The sequence below is a fragment of the Leptidea sinapis genome, chromosome 2, assembly GCF_905404315.1.
Source record: "Leptidea sinapis chromosome 2, ilLepSina1.1, whole genome shotgun sequence".
Lineage (NCBI taxonomy): Eukaryota > Metazoa > Arthropoda > Insecta > Lepidoptera > Pieridae > Leptidea > Leptidea sinapis.
In genome coordinates, this window is record NC_066266.1 from 10,447,780 (window position 1) to 10,470,274 (window position 22,495).

At 34.9% G+C, this 22,495-nt stretch overlaps 1 protein-coding gene across 2 annotated transcripts in view; it reads right to left on the minus strand.

Annotated features, from left to right (window-relative positions):
* Positions 1–22,495, minus strand: part of LOC126971738 (neurogenic locus protein delta) — a 40,889-nt gene that overhangs the window by 10,173 nt on the left and 8,221 nt on the right. For both annotated transcript variants that reach the window (XM_050818126.1, XM_050818135.1), the window contains exons 2-3: positions 21,360–21,656; positions 6,126–6,186 (exon numbers count right to left, since the gene is read on the minus strand). In XM_050818126.1, coding sequence (XP_050674083.1) covers positions 6,126–6,186; positions 21,360–21,656 — 358 coding nt within the window. The remainder of the gene's footprint in view (positions 1–6,125; positions 6,187–21,359; positions 21,657–22,495) is intronic.

A 22,495-nucleotide genomic window follows, 5' to 3' on the forward strand; every position in this document is an offset into this window, starting at 1 on the left:
GTAATAAAGAATAAACTCTATAAATATAAATTATCGTATATTGGATGCATCAACCTTTAGAGTTTGAATGCATTGTTTATGTAACTTCTTAATAATTCTTCGTGAACATGATGGTAGTGAGGGGTGCTCCAAAGACGACGACCTGATTCCTGCCGCCGAATTCCACCTTCGACACGCCACAAATTATCATCCCCACAAAATCTTGGAAGAAAAGGAAAAGTTTTCTTCGAGAAATAACTGAACACGACAGTTGTTAAAGACGATAATTATAAACATATTCGCGTAATGAGATCAAAATCTCGGCAGCGGTTTAATTTGATAGAGGAAAAATAATGTTTATCATCGTGGGAAAGGGTTATGGTAGCAAATTGACCTGTTAACGTGGGTTGCTTGACGCCCGCATTTAAACGTGAGATCTCGTTCCCAAGCATGATTCACTGTTTTGCTTCGACGCCGTGCTATGATTGATTAAAACTTTTAACCACATCCCTAAATACAACAATATTCACTCTCAATACTGGAACAATATACAAATATTTCATTGAACTTTCGTGATAAAAAATTATTGACTTCTGATCATTCGCGTAAAATTTTGTTATGTGTCATTTTACATTTAGCAAATTCTCTAGTTGCGTCGGTTTAACAAATAATTAATTTAAATAAATGTATTAATTGTAATAATGCAATTATTTATATGTAGCTTACTTCAATACTTATCTGTTTTTTATTTGCCGTATTAAAATAAATATCACAAGAGTGCTCTGTAAGTGATTTTTACCTCGTACGTCATACTAGGTAATGGATAATAAAGATCTTACATAACAGGATTAAAAAACTGGAAATATAAAAAGCTGATTTTGCTGCCAGTTCATTCATCAATCGACAGAGGCGCTGGGAAATCTCTGCACCGCTCCTACCATATTTATTTCTCGACGCGTTTTAATCTTTTTGCCTCGCCGGGTAACATTCCTAAGCCGGTAATCCCGGCCGCAGATAAAATTAAACCAGACGCGAAACAAAATTAAAAGGTATATAAAACGATCGATCCAACTAATTTCGTGGCGTATGGCATTCGATAGTGCTCCGCTGTGGCGTCGGAGATAAAAGAGATGAGGGTTATCTTAAATCTACAGTTCTTTGTTTTGTTTACAGATCGGCTGTTTACTTCGGATGCGAGTTGAATTCCGCATAGCGCAATCCAGCTATCTGGACAATAAATCTGGTAGATTAAAGCTCCAACTAAAATACAATAAACAACGCGCGATCGATCGGAGCAGACTTCGATAATCCAGCTATAGACTAGATTACATTGCACTCGGATTTTATTGCACGGAAACTTAATCCGTGTTAGCAAATATCTGAGCGTTGTTAAGTGCCAAATTTCGTTGCCCCAATATAATGTAAGAAGCTTTTTAGCCGGACCTTGGCGATCTTTTAGCTGATTATGATGTTATGATTAATATATATAAACAGATTTACGTTATAATTGCTTTCGCCTTGAGTTTGTAAAGGCGGTTTTGTAAGAGGTTCGCTTATTAATTCGTATAGGATGTGTGGGAACGCTGTAAAGGTAATTTCGCTGGATGTGCAAGGAATTATAGCAACCGTGCAGTTCACGTGAATTAGGGGTGTCAACCTCGTGATATATGTGAAGTTATTTCATAGTAATTTCGTAGTAAAATTTATTAGAAGATAAAAATACAATTCTATAAATCTAAAGTTTTTCATGCACCCCCCCTTTAATATATATAACTTTATCACGACGTAACTGCTTAATTATCTTTATATAACGTAAGTAACAACCCTAGGATATAATTAAGCCATTCCGTAGTAAAATCACTTGTTTTATTTGCCAGACAGTCGTCAAAACCCTACAGATCCCGCACAAATTACAACCATCATTTTAAATCAGAACCGTAACGATATTAAATGAAGGTCTACCCTGTCTATTAATGTGGGTCCAATTTAAAAATAAATAATACATCGAAAAACGAGCAATACGTGCGCCGAAGCCGATGTACTATGTAATTACGGACCCAGAGGTCATTCAAACAAAACACCGAGTAAAAAGAATAAGAAAGCGTAACAACCAATAATCATTGAGTATCGAATCTGTTGTGCGTTCTCGATGCGATTTTTAGGGAAGCGTTGAACACGCGAGGTTTCACCACCGGATGAGCTCGATTTAAAAGCTACTCGATTCTCGCGACACGTCGATATAAAAAAAGGTCGCGAATGTAATCGATAATCTCGATGTATCGATTATCGATATTAAGATTGCGACACTCGTTTGAGCTGACCGTAGCTGTAACGTAGATTTTTTTCCGCTGTATGAAAAGTAATTATTGTACTCCAAGGATTTCTGCAGTAATCATACTTAATATAATAAGGTATTTCTGAGTTATCTTCTGCATATAACTTCCACATCATTACAAACTCTAAAGTCTAAAATGTTAATAATAAAAAAAACTGCTTGAAATCTTGACATATCACCAGGAACCTGTATTTATATGTTAAGAAGATTTCTTTGTTCATAAACATTACCAGATTGCTGTCAAGAATTATGCTATATTATAAAGATTAATTATTTTGTGTAGCGTACAATAAATCTTTCATTTTACGCCATACAAAGCGAACGGTGACAGCTACCTAGTGATGTATTAATGTTTATTTTGTGAAACGAACCGAAAATTTATCGATATCGATGTATCGAATATTTCGCTTTGGATTCTGGTCGAACCGGCCGTTGCCTGTGGGAAACAACATCTCATGAATGGTTTGAATGATCTAAGCACACAAGATGCACTTCTTTTGTTTATAAAACTGTCCACTTCTAAGACGCGTTTCAATTTGAGTACGTCGCGGCTTGCCATAGATAAACATTATGTTTTCGTGCCTGTTGTGGGTTTAAGACTCGAGGTCGCTGGGATTGACAGCACTTGTTGTCAAGTTGTTTAGCTGACGAATAAAATACTGAATAAGATGTTTGTGCTTTTCTCACAGCTTGTCATGATTTTTATTGTATTACAGAGAATAACGACATATCTTTAATATACGTCATTATAATATAATGTTTTAAGTCGGATGACCCGAATCATAAGACAATAAAACCTACATAAACAAACTGCAAGATAGAATTTAAGGAAAAACGAATGAGACCGATTTTGATTGACAAGTCTTAAACAGTCAACCACGTTTGAAATGAGCTCTTTTTTCGATATTTAACTAGCTAGCGCACACACTGAGATGAAGAATAAGATATAAATCAACAGCATTAAGGGTTTCCACAAAAAAACAGGGTAAAGATTTCTAATATCGTATAATGAATCGATATCGATATATCGATACAAAGTTAGAAAGTCAGTTTTGCTTACATATGTCGTTTGTTAAGTTAAATGTGCGATAAAGGCGTTGAGAGGTAGCAGCCCTGCGGCGTATCGGGCCGGCCATGTAATTACCAAGACCTCTGTTATCAGTGTATTTTCACACGCTCCGAATCTATATTCGGAGGTGTAAACCGAGACACACAATAGCGACGTGCAACAACGGCACATCGCATGTGCTTACCATCTGTCCTCACCAATCATAAATTGAGACGGTCTTCCGTAATTTTTTACCAAGCCCGAAGAGGATGAAGTGTTTAAGTTAACTTCCTCTATGGCGTGTAAACAATGCTGCATGAGTCGAGGTATTGACAGCGTTAACGCTTCTAGTAGCTATGACGTAGATAGACAACAGATGCGGGAACTTGACATGATTTGACGTGATATTTGTAAATTTTACAGGTTTGTTTGGAATGACTTACATCGAATATGTTACAGTAAGATGTCACTTTGCTAACTGCGGATAAAGATAATTTGGTTTTGTGGCTGAACGCTTTCATACGAGTGCCAAAATTAAACATTACTAACAGATGGCGGAGTTAAATTTAAGATGTCACTGAACTAATACCTTTTACTTAGCATATACTAACGTATAGACAGTGGCAGCTCAATACTTCGTGAAAAATTATTATTTATCAATGTGTGTTAAATGTTTTAGTATTCTAATGCCATCCGTGGCTGACTCTTTATGATCTATCAATAAAAATCGGTCACAATAGATACGCTTTCCTTTTCTATCTTGCTGCTTTGTTCGTCTATACCCTAGTGTTTAGTAAGTCTATGCATTTTACAATTTATCCGGTGGACAAACTTTCGCATAAGCGTCCAGGTGTAAGTTGCCTGGATCTATTCAAAAGGCTTCCTTGAAGGTATCTATTGTCACGTATTTGTTTAGCGATCTCTTTGTTAAAACTGCAATCTTTCGATGATATATTAACGTCTCAGGCGTACGTAGAGGGTGAGAGGAATGCAGCTGTTGGCTAGACAAAAAACCGTGATTTAATTAAGCATTAACCGGTGAACCGGCGGACGAACAGGCGTGCATGTAACCTGTTATTATCGTTGATTAGATTTCTGTTTGTAACATTTCTCGGTAGTGTAGACAACGCCCATTGCTTCTGAGCCGCATTAAAAATATACCCATCCTAACTAATGATTTTCGGTAAAACCGGCTTAGCTTATCTGAAATCTGTTTTAAGTAAATCACTGTTGTTTGGCGGTCAGAGTGCAGGGCAAGAATCTAATTAAGAGATGGGTGTTGCCAGACCGTAAAATCGTGGATGTTTTAGGGTAAATGTTTTTGTATTTGAATATTGTGTTTATTTTTGTTTTACGATGATTAACTGGCTGTATTGGTCACTCTCATGTATTTATTTATTCATGTTTACCAGAGGTTATTAAAATATTTGACTTATAATTAGTAAGTGCATAAAGTGATAAAGTGCATTACCTTTTAGGGTGAATATCGCATGCGTAAATATTTATAATATTAAAATTAAATAGTTTCTTATATAAAATTTGTATAAATTATAAAAATAACAATTCTATGATTTAACAAAAGAAATGAACAAAATCTATCAATCAAGTTGAGATATACTAAATAAATTAAATAAAATAAATAATCCTACCTACTAAGCTAGAGGTCCCGGGTTCGAATCCCGGTAGGTGCAAGCATTTATATTATGAATATGGATGTTTATATGTATGTTGATATGTATTTATGTATGTTTAAGTAAGTATATTGTATAAAATATATCGTTGTCTTGCAACCCATAACACAGGCTTTATATGCCTAATTTGGGGCAAGATAATTTATGTAAAAAAGTGTGTCATTATTATGATCATATTTTACATTTATGAGTATTAATATTATTATTATTATAATATGTTGAGTTTAAGTGTTCGAAGTATTGGTTTTATTACTAGATTTTCGTGTATCGGTCAATACCCATCGGAATACATTAGTACATTTCTACAAACTTTTCGTCCTACAGAAGGTTGAGTTCATTAGAATACATAGAACATTCTAAGGCAGCTCACGTACGGCAGCGTGCTCTGAACACCGATCGTCTTCGCCATGGGAACATTTTTGTCTTCCACGATATGATAATACAACCATTCAAATATACATATACTCCGTTAAATGCACGATAAACACACAGAATTACAGTGAAATCTGACTGCTAACAGTGTGGGGCACGTGTTTTGAATAAAACCCAAAAATTTTCACGATCATTTTTAGACCAGTGGGAGGCTCCTTTGCACAGGATGCCGACTAGATTATAGGTACCACAACGGCGCCTATTTCTACCGTGAAGCAGTAATGTGTAAACATTATCGTGTTTCGGTCTGAAGGGCGCCGTAGCTCGTGAAATTATCTTGCCCGAAACTAGGCATACTATGGGTACAAGACAACGATATACTGCCTTAAACATACATAAATACATATAAACATCCATGAATCGGTAACAAACATTCATATTCATCATATAAATCCGCTACCTCTAGCTCAGTAGGCAGGGTCACTAACCACTGGGCTATAGGGGTCGTACACAGAATTCGAGTATATTGGGGTATATCTGACAGCTCGATTAATGCATGATATATGTCAATGTGTGCGTAGAAGTATGTAATTTTTTTTGCACGTGCCAGCATTGGAACAACAACTAATATGGTAACTCTGGTAACAGCAAGTATAAAGAAACAATGGTTAATGGTTAGTATTAATAAAAATCAACTTACCGTCAGATCTCGACGTTTCGTTCGTCTCATGCCACGCTTCAACGATCAATGAGAAGGTACCCTGAAAAAAAAAACAAATATTAAAATAGTTGTATTTTATGTTTATTTTTTTATAATAAAAGTACCGGTCACTGTTAAGTGATCACCGCCACCCAAATTTATAGTTTAATGTATCCGCTAACAAATTACTTTGTAAGGTGCTCGACGAATCATGTTCTAACTTAAAAACGTTTTAAATATCAAATAATTCATAAAAAGTAATATAAATTATGCTATTTTGTATGCATCGACCTTTAGAATTTGAATTATTAATGCTCATCCTACAGTTTTTTTATTATTTAATACTTCAAAAACTGAACGGTTCATAGATCGTGCATAATAAAGTTTAACTTATTTATTACTTAAAAGTTTAAGCAATACGAAGATAACATAATGCGGGTAGAACACAATTTAGTCGTGAGGGCAAGCTAGTCATCTCTAGACCTTTAAAATGGGCGCGACGCCATTTCAAATATACTCTTAATAAGCAGGTGTATTGAACAGCAGATGTCATTTTATACTGGTTATAAGAAACAACCATCGCGTAATACCATCACCACACCGAATACGGTATTCAGTAATGTTTCCGTGCATTAAAAAACTTATCATATCAAGATATTGACTTTTCTATGTTGACTCAAGGCGAAACGGCAGTCGAATCGATAACCGGAGATAGCATTTGTAAATATCGTGGGCGCCTGAATTTATCAGTCTGTGGTATTACTTGTGCTATGCAAAAATGCATGCTTTTGAAGTTTCTCCCGGGTTCAAACCGGTTCTAGACGCTTCTTAGGTACTCTTTAACCTTTAGCTATGCTGTTTAAACGATCCCATGTTTAAGCCGAGCTTGTTGCATTCAAATACAAATAGTTAAAATAGTTTTTTTTAGTTCGATTGTAAACTATATTCTCGTGTAACTTTTGAAAATTATGTAAGTTAATATTTCAATGTTTAAGACGATGTTGTTTATTTATATATAGTATTATAATAATAGATTTTTTTAAAATGTAATAAAGCCTCAATGAAGATGCAGCCTTCTAATAGTGAAATAATTTTTGAAATCGGTTCAGTAGTTTTTGTGTGAAAACATTACAAACATACATACAAAAACACAAATGTGCCCTCTTTATAATATTAGTTTAATTGCATCTAACATGATTATCTTATGAAGCTTATATGCTCTCTCGATTTCTTGTTAATAATCTTCAAAATGTAACGTATGTAGGTATATTTTTTTTTATTGCGTTTTCCCGGACACGTATGTATGTCTGGCCAGCCAAAAAACCTATAAATACATTTGGAGACACTGCAAGAACTCTTTTAAAAAAAATCCATGTACAGTTTTTCTTTGTCTCGGTGGCATCATCACCTATCTTCAAATAACCAAGTAACTGACAAAGGAGACAAGATTTTATATAACAAATTGTTATTTGAACATTATTAACGCGAAAACAGCTGTGAAGTCAGCTCTGTGGTGTACTGTATAACTGTACATTTTTCCATCGAAGCATAAAATACCAGACAAGTAACAATAAACATCTTTATACACCGCTCAAGGATACCTTGTCAATGAACGAGTGTTCAAATTAACTGGCGTGTAGGTAAACAGAAATTGGAAACGGGTCATTTAATCAGAACCTTATCAGCAGTTATCAGTCTTTGAGGTGGCGTTGATTATTGAGATGCACTAATTGTCAATCAAATTTTATGTGTAATCATATCGCAGAAAATAAAAGAAATCTTAAAACTATTAGTATTCAAATTTGAATTAACATAATGTTTAACAACAATTAAATTATGAATTTCTATTAATTTTAAAATTACTTTCAATAATATTATGTTATGTCGGTGACGCGAACCCATAAGATTTTCCCCTTCAAAAATTTATCAATACAGAAAAGTTTATTCTTAATTTAAGCATTTCTATTTAATTTGATTGGCTGCCATTTTGAAATCCACTATATTAATTTTATTTTTTGTTATATCCGGCTCGAAGGACCATATGTTCTGACTAATTAGGTCCAGAATTACTTGATACTTAGGGAATTAAGGACACGCTTTTCTTCGATATTTGTTTATTATAAACTAGTTTTTAAGATGACTTACCATTCTTTACTTAAACAGCATGGAAAATGTATCGGGAAGTTGCTAACAAATACCTACTTATCAAAATTTCAGCCGTTTCCAAAACATAGACTGACGAATAAAATTAAGCCGGTATCTAAAAATTAAAGGCGATTAAATGAAAACGCTTTTTAATTTATTCCACCGTTTCCTGTTTCAACACTGTTGCAAGTGTCAACCCTTATCAATATGTTACACAGAATGCCTGTTTAAGTCTAGTCTAACCCGTACATGCAATTAGATCTCGCAGCTGCTACGGATGTATAGGGTCAACAATTTATAAGATCACCACACGGACTTAAGGAGTGATTCAGATGACAGATGTCTTTGTCAATTAGCTGGATGAAAAGCATAATTTGAATACACGGGTTCGTTTAGTCGTTTATTTTTTTTCTGCAGCATAATGTACTAGGTAGGGAGATTCATGTTTTAATAAAAAAAAATAACCAGGTTTAGGTGCCTGCTATTAACAGCAACTTTTCTAGAACGTTATCGATGTATGTGCTTTGTTAACTTCCAAAAGTTGTTGGATTTCAATTAGATGACGTAAAGTAGGTAATGTTGATTGGTATTGATTGACAAACAGAATACCCATAGCTCGCCCAATGGTGATAGAAAGAATGAGACAATGATTCATTTGCATGCTCTGCGAACGATCAATGTGAATCAATAGAAGAAATCTGTTTCCCAGGAACGATGCGATTCCAACTTTCGAATAAGTTTTGAGTGAGTTTTACTCGCTTGATAACTTTTTACATATAAGTTTGTCTATACGTATGTAATTCTATGGTACAACATAGACACTGTCTTGAGCGTGACAGTCTGGTCTCATTCTATAACACCAAAACTCAATACTCAAATTATCTTAAAATATTTAGGTTCAGATGCATCATATTAGCTGTTATAGTTAAGGTTTAAGTCAAATTTAACGTTAACAGTAACGCTGACTTTAACATAGACTGCGGAATGTGTTGCACCATCGTATTCCTTGGCATACTTATGACGTCATCTAAAAATTGTCAAATGGTTTTTTGGTTAACCAATACTTTACATGTTTATGATTGCTAAAGTTAATCGATGCAAACCAGACATAGTATTTGACTATCACACTTTGCCAAACCACCCGTATAGCGCTGAAGCCAACATCGTGTTTGTAAACTTACAACAGAAATCGATATTAAAATTTCCCGCGCTTCCTTTCTCAGCGTGATTACAGAACAATTATTTGTTTGCATTAACAAATATGGTCTGTTGTACGTGATATTGATTCGAAAATGGTAAACTGAATGGAACGCGACAATCCCACGACTTTTGTATAACAAATTCACGTAGCTTCTACTATTAGCCGTATCTATATTCGAGACGCTTTGTATATTTTTTTTCGAGAGAAGGCAATTGCATTCACGTATTCAGCCCGAATGCTTCAGAGGAATTAAGTTAACAATATTTTCTTTGATACACCAAAAGATATAAATCTATAATATATTCAAATAATACTTATATAATAACATATAATTATGTACATTTTTTTATTTGATTGAAAAAAGTGGCCGTTGAATTCCTCTTCTTTTTTCAAATATGGATTCAAAAGCGCTTATTTTATTACATTTATTAGATAATACAGTAATATTTTTAACGAAAAAAAAAGAATTCCGCCGAGTTTCTCGCGCCCGGTCTTCTAGAATTTCATACGTGATCATATTGTATTTTGAATTAAAAAATTTGAATTTAAGTATGTTTATAATTTTAAGGCATTTATGGTAAGCCGTAAAAGCGTTAAATTCTATTATAGATTTCATCCCGTTTCGGTGTTAGACGATGGTTTAACGATCCATCGCCCATTACTAATTAAACTTAGGATACGTGGGAACGGATCGAGTTGTCATTTGTTTTTAAAGATGTAAAAGGCCACGGTAAATCCGTGCGTCCATGTGTTGCTATTGTCTATGACTTCTCTATGGTATTGTTTGAAATGAAAGTTGACAGATGTTTCGCATTTCAAAAAGTATTTAATGCTTACTATTTGTATAGCATAAAACATTTTATCATTTATGTTTCGAGAAACGAATGTTAGTTAATAATTTTGTTAAATATTTTGTGCTTTGTTTTTATTTTAACTTTTTTCCATTTACAACCGAACAATGGAATCATTGCGGGGACGATCCAGCAACTTTCCTGTGATTCCTCTGGTGTTTGTGAAGAATGTCTGCGGCGGTGATCACTTAACATCAGAATCATTAGGTGACCCGTACAAACGCTTGTTTTCATAAAAAAAAAAGTTATTTAAAGACAATTTAGCCCGCCGTGAGTTATGTAGAGCACAAACACTCTGCTTGGATCGTGATTTCATATTTAACACTTCAATAGTGAAGTAACACAGCGAGACAGGTTTTTTTACTTACATCCCACGCTTCACGAACAACTGAGCTTTACTTATGCAGGAATAAAGGCGATTATGCAATACTGGATATGCCGGTATCGCATACATGAAATTGAAAGATATGCTAATTCCGAAGCCGACTTCGATACAGGACTTTGGCGTGAAGCATTGCCTTTTGAATGCGTATAATCCGAATTATTAATGCCTTTAATTAAGTTTGTATCATTCTATTTCGGCTCGGTCGATTGCAGTCCGTTGACCCGATGAATCATGCCTCTATAATTATAAAAAAAAAACTGCACGTCTGTCACTTAATACCGTGAGAATGCGAGATTTAATGTACAAATCTACAAACAAAAAACCAGGTCGACATTTTATTGGCGACGGTTAGAGCTACGGTTTGAATGCTAAGTGGTTTCGTGGTAGCGGGTACACGATGTTACATGAATAACATCAGAATGTCCTAAGATTTACGCTTGATAGCCCTAGGATTCTCAATTCATTTTTAATTATCATAAGTTAAAGGCATCTCTTTCGAATCATTCACTGTCTTCTTTAAACGGTTGGATAATAGACAGACAAAAGAAACGTTTACAAGCAACGCATAAACGTCAAAGCGATGTCACCTTTGTTTATACAAAAACTGTATCGGACTAATGCATTTAATTTGAAAAAGGAACGATTCAAAAAAAGGAACACTCAATTTGTATGATAAGAGCGCGCCGTAGCCAGCCAGTAATTTATGGATATCCAACCTTTTTACATTTGGCTCAATAATGGACATTACTTAATTATGTATATGAATTTTTAATGGAAATTAATTCGCGACTCACGATCACGAAGCTCGTTTGCTTGTTAGCTTAGTTTTACAACTGGGATAAGTGGCGTTCTCAAATTAAGCGTGCTAATTAGATTAAGCCCGTTAAAAAATTCACACGGCAATAATAAAGGAACATGGTCATTACCGCAGCTGTTAATAGTCAATACGACAAAGTTATACTGACCAAGAATAATGAAGTTAATTATGAATGCATTAATTACCATGAGCGTACAGAGACATTAAAAAAGTTGGAAAGTCGACCGCCGTCGTAACGAAATGTTGCTTATCTGTGGTGATTTCACGGATTAACTATAACATTAAAACATACGTAACTGCTTTTTATACGCTAACAACCGGTTAGTGAATATACGGGGCACATTAACAATTTATCGTCCTCAATTACATGACGAGAAAAGGCGACATCGTACGGAATTCGGGACTTCTGGGAGCGAATGGAGAGAAAAAAAAGTTTGATTTCACATCGCATCGCCGGTATTCAGACGGATGGTAGCTGTTGCCGAAAAGAATTCTAAATATGAAAATGCTGGCCATAAACAACGATTTGAATGGGTACGAATTTAAAAAGTGAACAGATTGTTTCGTTTTCAAGATGGCCGGTCAAGTATTGAAGTGATATTGTTTTTTTTTTGAAGTCGGTTGTTTTTGTTATTTTTTTTATTTTTAGGGAGTCTGAAGTACACTTATTAATTTGTCTGAACATGTGTAGACCTACAAAATGTGCTGCTCGTATGAGACAGCGCCGTTTAAGTGGAATAAACGAAGTGAGGGAGATACGCCTATCTCAACAGAGGAAATCTACCTGGTGGACAATTACAAAAGAGAATTGAGAAAAAAAAAGCGCATTTTAATTTGATTACAGATAGTTAGAAATTCTGTCACAGATAGATCCGTTACTGCCGATTAGGAGTTCCATTGATCATCATATTCGATTTAAGTTAATATGATATTATGATTTTCAAGATGGCCGGTCAAGCATTGAAATAAACTTCGAATTTAGAAGCATACGGTTTTACATGAAAAGATCACTGATACAAGTTCGAACATGAATCTATCGATTGGTATCTATGGTACAGAATCCACTTTGCATATCTTTGCCGACATTTAAAATAAATCTCGAAAACGGATGAGTAACATGCTGTTTTTAAATCAGACAGTTCTTTGTAATGATCAGATTTCAACTGATAACAATTTAAATTCATATATAGTTCACGATCTTCAAGGTTAGTAAGTTTTTTACCTGGCTATTCGTAAGTTAAATATTAGAGCTGTGATTACAAACGAAAATATGATTTTACCCGTTGTTCGGTTTTTAGTTGGATTCCTATTTTTGTGCATTACGTGTTGGTTAAGTAGTTTAATATTCAAATCACTAAGGCTAGGTTGCACCATATTAGCTGTTAAAGTTAAGGTTTAGGTCAAATTTAACATCTACAGTAACGCTGAGTTTACATAGACTGCGGTATGTGTTGCACCATCGTATTTCTTGGCATAGTTAGAGTTCAAAAGTGAAATATTTATTTGAAATTTTTGACAAGTCGCTATTTAACTATTTAACATTAACAATAGCTTTAAACGGCAAAGATTGGATAGTTACGATGGCTGACAGTTAAGACACATAACATAATAAGTTCGTATAAGTACGAATTTTCTTTCGAAAGTAAACGAACGATTAATCCGCTCCATACTACGGTTCATGTATATCGCACAGTTCCTAGAAACCCCGTCGTGTGTTGAATATAGTCGGCTCGCGTGGAATTCCATCATTGCAGATTTGAAGAGACTCGCCCCTGCTCGTGAGAAACTGAGAAAGCATTCAGACACCCGTCGCTTGAAACCAATCTTAATGGAACGCAGACGCCTCATACAATACTATACCGCGACTGTGCTCGCGGGAATTTTATTACCAACCATAGACTTAAAATAGCGTATAGACAAAGCGTGCAAGAGACAGCACACTAGGTGGGTTGGGGGAAGGAAAGGGCGGACAATGAAAACATTATTAGGCATTTTAGATCAAGTTATATCACAATCTCATTATGTAGCCTCGTATATTGTTAATAATTATTCCGTCAGTCATAAATCGGGTTTTTGTAACAATTTTATAAGAGGTCATAAAAGTTGACGGGACGCAGTTAAAACGTAGTTAACAGCGATATAACTATAAGATACTAAAAGGGTAGCACACTAAATGTCTTTTATCTCGCTTTATTTTAATTCAACATAGACACTTCAAAACAACTGATATATTTATGTTATATTAACATTATAAGTTACTAATGTCGTAAAATAAAAACATACTTAACCAATTTTTTCATTTATGCAGGAAGAAAATAATTTAGAATAATGTTTAACTTAATCTTTAAATAAATTATACTTCATAAAAATAAAAGAGTCTTAAATATTTCTGTAAGCATCATTCATTTCCAACTATCCCTGTTCATTGCAGTCTCTATCCACTGTTCACTACAAAAATAACTAAAGATTTTCAAAGAGGAATTGACGCTCCGTCTAAATAACAATTAGCGATAAATCTATTATCTATTCAGTATTATATTGAGCTTCCATTTTCGATGATTAATCACTTTAGGTTTTGTTGTTTTAACCAAAGCTTGGTAAGTTTGTTTAGTGGATTACCGATGAAACGGTTCCCGGTTCGGTAATTATATCGTCAAATATCTGATTGAACACTTCAGATTCTGAAGATGACGTTATACTAACATTAGCTTAGCTTCGACAATTATGCCCGTTATTAATGCCCTTTTCATATTTTAACGGTATCTCATTGTCTGAAATGCATTCACAAATCTATACTTATCCCTACTAATATTATAAATGTGATTGTAAAATTTGGTACAGCGGCAGACTAGAGCTTGGGAAAAGACATAGGCTACATTTTATCCCGAAAAAAAAACCCAGGTTGCCGAGGGTTTTTATGAAAAACCGAAATACAGGGCGTTGCGCTATAACTATACCAATCTTCCTCGAAATAGGATTAATAGAATATGTTGGGACATGAGATAATCTTCAATTCCAAACTTGCTAATTATTTTTAAAAACCATTTATCTACGCGGACGAAGTCGCGGGCCTCAGCTAGTACTGCATTAATATCTATGTGTAAAAGTTATTTTTTTTAATTCAAAACCTAACATAACAAATATGTAAGTAAATTAGGGGACTAAATATATGTGTTTCTATAGAGAACGCTTGCGAGGAATTCCGCGATCTTTTTGTCCAAGTTTAATTGCCGATAGAGAGAGATAAAAGACATTGAAGAGGGAACAAATTCCATAGCTTCGGTAGATTATTAAAAGGAACGGATGTAGGGGTATGTATTTTGAGCGACGCGTCTGAGATAAAGGAAATTATTAAGAGCATGGGATAAAAACTCTTTAAGCGGAAGTTACACCGGCTATAGGTTATCGAGTTACTGTGAAGCTATGAATTATCCGTTTTGAATTAAATACATATCAATAACTATCGTGAATTTAAACCTTGGTTAGTTTGAAAAGCGACTCAAATGTTCAAACATTAATTGAAATAAAAGAATTACAACACACAATTGATGCAATATAATAATATAGAACTATTAGTATTCACAGAAAACTTAGTTAACGACTGCTTAATTAAGGATTAAATTTCGAATGTTGTTTTGTGAAACTCGTCAGCAATAATATCTTACAGATATGTCATTAGTCCCTACTCTCTGTAAGTAATGTTTATGATAATATGTCATCAAATAAAATTGAATATAATCTGTGGCCGTGGGAAGAACTATTATAATTTGCAAGCTTGGAAAAATAACAAACCTGTTTAAAATCCTATGGCAATGTTTGATAATAAGTTCATAATATGCGTGTGATTTTCAGTGAGTTTAAAATACATTAAAAGGTTTTTTTTCGGAACTAGTTAAGCGTTTGTAAATGAGCTCAGATAAAAGCGTCGGTAGCGTAAATTAGTTGAACAATTAACTCTCACAACGAAGCCTCCGGTTCGATTCTCGCCTGCCAAGTACCAATAGGGAAGTCCGTCGAGGGGGTCGTAAGAGGCGACTAAGGGGATTTACCAGTGGGAGGCCATTTCTCCCGTGAAGCAGTAATGTGTAAGCATTATTGTGTTTCGGTCTGAAGGGCATCGTAGTAAAATTACTGGACAAATGTCTCATGGTGATGAACGCAGTTGTATCGCCGCTAAAAATTTTTGGACCTTTCAAGAATCCTGAGCGGCACTACATTGTAATGGGCAGGGCGTTACCATCAGCTGAACCTCCTGCTCGTCTCGTCCCTTATTGTCATAAAAAACAAAGTCTGGTAGCACTGGTGAGTATGAAGATACCCTGAGAAACGTGCTGTGAACTAACACAACACATTCCGTGTGTTGTCAATAGCTGTTTCCTGTTAAAATAGGATGCAATTGGAATACGTCATCACCGAAGTCAATTGTTGTATCGATCAAGAATGTATTGACGTCATTAACTTCGTGGAAGATATTTTTGTATGAGAAATACTGTAGCAACCCAAAACGCCTATTAGGCATAATATTGAGAATGATATCTCTGGTATATTTATCTATGACATTTATTTTGACAATATGTTTTTCTAGTTTTAAATTTGATGTACGATCTAGCTAGTGGCTACACCCGGATTTACACTGGCTTTTGTAATACATTCCTGACTATAAAAATATTTAAATTAGAAAAACAATCTATAGGTACCTCAAACTATAATTAGTTTATTATTCAATATAGAAACATATTGCGTTATACAACTTTTCAGTTGCGTCGTTTTTCTTCTTATAGCGCCATCTATCGAAACGGGAGTAGTACTTTCACTGATATATAAACATAAATCATTTGTTTTCTTTCTATGTAACATAGTTTTCCTATAATTCCCTTATGATATAAGCTAAAACAGGTATGTATCCTCTAAATGCCTTATTTCTACAATTCAAAGTTTTGTTTTGAAATGAGCAGATTTTTATAATTTGGGGTTTGAATGCCCTGTACAAAACATGTCGACACACACCCAACATATGAGACTTTCATTTAAATTTTTACAAATAAACAGAGCATGAAATAATTTACGAAACATGCAAAATTACTAACGATCTCTTGAATTAGTTACGCCGTTGCTCGCTTCGCAACATTTCTTAATACGTTGATGTTACAAACACACAGACCCATTTCGAATTATTACAATACTGAGAGACAATAGGGGCTATGAAGACACATAATGACACTTATAGCCCTACTGAGCTGGAGGTCCCGGGTTCGAATACCGTTGGGAGCATTTAATATGAAGAAAATGGATGTTTCTATTTTTAAGTCATATTCATCATCACCATTTCATCAGGAAGACGTCTCACAAAACTCTCCACAACGATCGGTGCTGCGCTGCCTTTATCCAATCTATTGTGAAAGATGTTGCATCTTGTGGGAGGCCTATCCTGCGGAACACTGCGTCTTCCGGTACTTGGTCGCCATTCGAGGACTTTACTGCCCCAACGACCATCTGTCCGTCGAGCTATGTGCCCTGCCCAACTGCCACATCAGTTTCGCAACCATCTACACTATGTCGATGACTGTGTTTCTCCTACGGATCTCCTCATTTCTGATTCGATCTCGCAGGGAAACTTCGAGCATAGTCTCCATTGCCCTCTGACCATGAGCCTCTTCATAAGGGCCATAGTTAGCGATTAAATAGTTTAAGTATATCGTTAAGTATTAAGTATGCCGCATCGTATTTAAGTTAGATAGTAAGTCGACAGGTTAAGCTTTAAGTAAACTTATTTTTCCTTTACCTACCGCCTCGAGTAATTTGTTTGAGAGAATTTGTACATAATATTGCGTGCTTCAAGAATGTTTGAGTATTGATATGAGTAAATGTTATCTATAAATATGTTTGCGGGGCTTTAGCAGCTTTTTGATGATCCGATAGTATTGGCTAGAGACACATTATTACATAGGTAATACGTACACGACATAAAAACATACAAATCGATTGAAAATATATATATTTGTGATTGTATCGAATGTGTTCATTTTATATAACTGACAAATTTGAGAATGAAGTATTTATATTTTATTTTTTTTATTACAGTTGAGGATGACATGTAAACAAGCGGATTTAAGATATTTGCCTGCGGGAAAGTTGTCTATTAAATATAGACAACTTGTAGCAATACATTGGTGAAAAGTTCTTAAAATTGTTGTTCTAAGAAATTGATCATAGCAGCCGGAAGCCAATAGATATACCTAACATGTGAAACAGATTAATTATACCGAATAAGTGGCACGTCTCACGGAAAAGATAGAACTTGTGTTGCCAGCCTCACGACATACTCCTTCCGGCCATGTTGCCATATATAATAATAAATATTGACTGTAAACACAATGCTAATTTATATTTCTCAAGTACAGTTTAAGAACCAGTTTTATTGAATTTCTACTGATTCAAAAATTACGGTATTTCGTTTTACATCTAGTTTTTTAAGCAATATTTTTCGTCGTGTAAGTAATAATTCATATGACATAAATAGGTTTTTTTAAGCATGCACTACTCGAGGTAAAGGAACGCAAGAATATAATTATATTAAGAAAGCCTTATTCCATTGTGTGAAATATGGTCTATTAATTTTAAACTACCTCCTTAAGTTTATAATTGTACACTGTTTGTTTTTATAGGACTAATGCCTTGGCGCATTGTGGGAAAATGACTTGCAATTATACATCCCAACAGAAAAACATAAGATCCGAATAGAAAACTCGAAATGAATTCAAACGAAGTGGCGTCATTGATTGTAACAAAAAAGAAACAATTTATTGAGATAACACAACAATGAGTTACATCTAAGACGGACCTTAAAAGTTCACGGTCAGAGCCCAGATTAGTAGACAAAAAACCAGCCAAATTCCAGATGAAATCGCTCAGCAAAGGTCCCGTTTAAAATTAAAAAGTTTAACAATTATAACCTCTCTTCTTTATTATTATATAACACGTTATAATCTGTTTCCAGTCTATGAGATAGGACCCGAAGTCTGACAGGACACTAATTGTCTATGGTTCTGTTTTAGAGTATCAACACTCGCGGTACTTTGACATTTTAACTATTATCATCATCTCTTTCGCACATAGCAGGTGCTGCGATATGATAAATACCAATGGAATACTTTCGCGCCAACGTAACGGTCTTCGTAATGTATGAATGAGCGCAGTCATTGCGTGCTACCCCATGCAAAGGGCTAAATTAACCCCAGCGTATTTACTATGAGTGATTCTTTGGCTTACTAGCACCCTTCGAATTTGGGTCATGATCGTTATTGTCAGAAAATAAATGCTCTTAGCATTTTTATAAGGATACATTTGACATAATATTAACTTTACATATTTAATAAAAAAAAGCAAGACACAGATTAACAAATTTTTAATCTGGCTGAATGTAAAACCTTTGCATATCCCTTAAAAAAAACGGAACGGAATAATAAATCTTTGAATACTCTTTGCTCAAACTTTCTTCGTTTTTAAAAAGCTATATTTACGTGTGACTGGACCATAATCCGGTTCTCTATGTCACATCCGGAGCTAACGGGTCTCGAAAGCCGTGAGTCAGAATAAAAGTGGTAAAATAATGTTTGTAGTTAATTAGTTGTCCCAACATCAATGTGTCTGTAAGCAGGTTGGTTCTCCCGGCTTTGCCTGAGAAAATTTTCAATTCAAACTTTAATATTTTGCTATTTCACTCGGTAAACTGGCTCTGATAAAGCTGATAGCATGACGAAGCACCCAGGTCTAATGAAAACTGTTAAAAGGGCTTTTGACGCTCACTGAGACGGTTTTCAAGGAACTATCTTCCATGTACTACAAAGCTGTGAAATGATCTTCCTTGTGCGGTGTTTCCGGAACGATACAACATAGTTAACATAATAAAATGCTCCTGTGTTGTTGCAAGAGAATGTGGGCGGCGGTTATCACTTAGCACTAGGTGACCCGTACGCTCGTTTGTCCTCCTGCTATATAAAAAAAGGCACACTGAGCTCCTAGATATCCTTTACTCACGACTTCAAAATAAAGGCCTAATTCGTTAAAATACGCTTAAAGTTCTTGAGTCAAACAAATTTAAGACAAAACGGGGTCAAGAAACACACGTCATGTACAATTCATACCGCCGATTATACTTTATAAACGATTTTCCAAGTAGGACATTGATAGTACTGTCGATTATTACCTGACCTACTATCAGCAGGTCAGATCTAAGTAAGCGATATTTTAAGGGGATCGTTGAGGCTTACAGTGGGCAAGGTAATTTAAGTTGGACAGTTAGTGAGCGCCATGGAGTCAGGTTTCATAATATTGTGATCATAAACACTGACACTGCATTCGAAGCGACTTCTGTTATATATTTCGGCCATAGATCTAGCATGAACATAGATTATAAAATTTATTATCTATCTAATAATTTTGTATTGGATATGGTAAAAATTACTTCGAAATGGTAATAATTTTACTGTGCTATAACTCATCTGTTATTATTATTATTATTCGGGGATAATACTATTGTGTTCGCCACTCATACTTAAAGCTCGTCCATCCTGGTAAATATGCATATATGTTTCCTGAAGCCCTAATCATTCGCGTTTCTATTGTTGAATGCGGTTACCAATGCTTTGGAAAATTTAAACCTGTTGAGTTGACTCATATGTTGGTTGGTGTTTATTAAGGCCTTAAAGTACATGTAGAAATATGAGATCAAATATTCGCATGTGTTCCAACATGTGTGTGATGTTTAAATATCCAATTTTGTTTCAAATAAGATCAGCCATATGTATCCTGGCTCAAACTGTCACAGAAATTCGATAGACGGGGATTAATTCGCGTCACTTTCACTCAATTGATCACATGTCAAATAGAACAATGGGATATTTAAACAGGAAGTACCAATTTAGCGCCAATTCGTGCGGAATTGTCGGACGGTTGAAAAAAAATAATTTTGACGAGTAGTTATATTAACATTACATCGATATGTTACAAACCTTTCCAAGTTTTTTTTAATGGTATTATTCAATATCTAGCATAACTTAGGAAGCTAGAATCAAATTCACCTTAATTACTTCTTCATCTAATTCGAGTACAAAAAAAATATGGCGGATTTCTCAACACGCAAGGCCTAATGGCTAACATAAAGACTCGTCTACTGTCTATGGTTTCTACCTGGCAAACATCACGTTCTCCAGATGGTTCGGACTTATGCAAGCAGTCGCGTTATTTGTTCAAACATTACGAGACGGTATATTTGAAGCTGGCCGCTAAATAAAACACAAATACTCGGACGCGGACATGTTAACTATAGGCAGATATAACTGTAACCATTACAATTAAGTCGGCCATCTTGAACGTGATCATGTAAACACATAATTTGAATTTAGAATCACGATCCTGTCCGGCCTTTATCGATGAGAAATATAAGCTTAATCAAGGTTGAATGAAGTACTTAATAACATACGATTGACTGTACAAGTGCCTCCACAATTAATTAAAAATTAACGATGTTACAAGTTTAAACCCACGCAACCATAGAGTATCGTTTGTCATAATGTTTTTAAGGAATTCGACTTTTAATGTACAGAATGGTGCTCTTTGACATAGCTACACATGTTTTCTTGGAATTTAATGGTTATGATTTATTAAAAAAGGATCGCTACTTATCTGTTCAATCGTTAAGCTATACTTTGATTAATCGATTTCTTATTTAAGCCTCTATGCATATAAAAGAGAAACTCCTTTTAGGCATGTATTTCGTATAACGGGATTCAGGTTATTCAAAAGTATATTTAAAAAAAATTAAGAAAGAACTTACCGGCCATGTAAAGTCGAAAGGAAACACGATGGGGTTGGTAAATCCGATTACGTTCAGGTTGGGCACATCCAGGGAGTTACCACCCAAGACCGGGGTGGTAATGTCACCGAAGGTACACGGAGAGGTGGTGTCGATGTTAGCTTGGTATATCTTCAGGCACACTCGGAATTTAGTCCTGCACGGAGCCAAACACGGCGCATCACTATTTGAAGAATCACAGCACTGTCCACTACTTAACCTACCCAAAGAGTTTGTAAAACTTTTTATCCTAAGTTCGAAGGAACCCGACGACAGCACCTGAAATAAAAAAAAACAATAAGATGCAATATATTCAGGAAATTTTAAAAGTCTCAACTTGATGTTCTAAATTTAATATTATATCGTTTTTTTACGCAAATCGTCACATTCGGGACATGCAAAGATCAGAGACCATTCAGCCTCATCTAGATAGAAAATTCATCTCATGAGAATTAAACAGGAAATATTCAAACTTTATTTTAGCATTTTGCGGATGACATAAATATATCTGTCAATGTCATGACAGATGTGTTTGGATATCACGAAAATCGTACATCTTTCAACGCATAAATCCCAAACACAAATTATTTGCACAACTGGCCAAGTGATCGATCCCGTTGAGACATTAACCGTTATACTGGACACTAAATGGGGTTGCCAATACTCAAGGGTGACAACCCTACATGAATCGAATTTCAAACGCACCATAGACTGTTTTATTTTATTTTAATTGTAGGATTGGGGTGGAAGTAATGAATACTAGGCATCCTGTGGCACATAACTATTTTCTATTTTTTTAATCTATGAATTATAAAAAACTAATTCAATATTATTAGATAAATTTTAAAATAGAAATGTTAACTTATACAGTAAACATGTCTAATTTGTTAACAGTTTACCTCCAGCGTTGTTTTAAGCGATGTTTTTGTGTTTGATTGTTGACAGATAAGTGATAGGTCTGGCTGTGTGAATAATAATAGCTGTCCTATGGGGTAGCAACCCCTTTAGAATGCGCAGTTGTCTATACATGTGGTATTTAGTCTGAACCTACTCATTGGTAAATGAGAAAAAACAAAATGTTTTTTTTTATTTACTGACTAACGTATGACTATAGACTT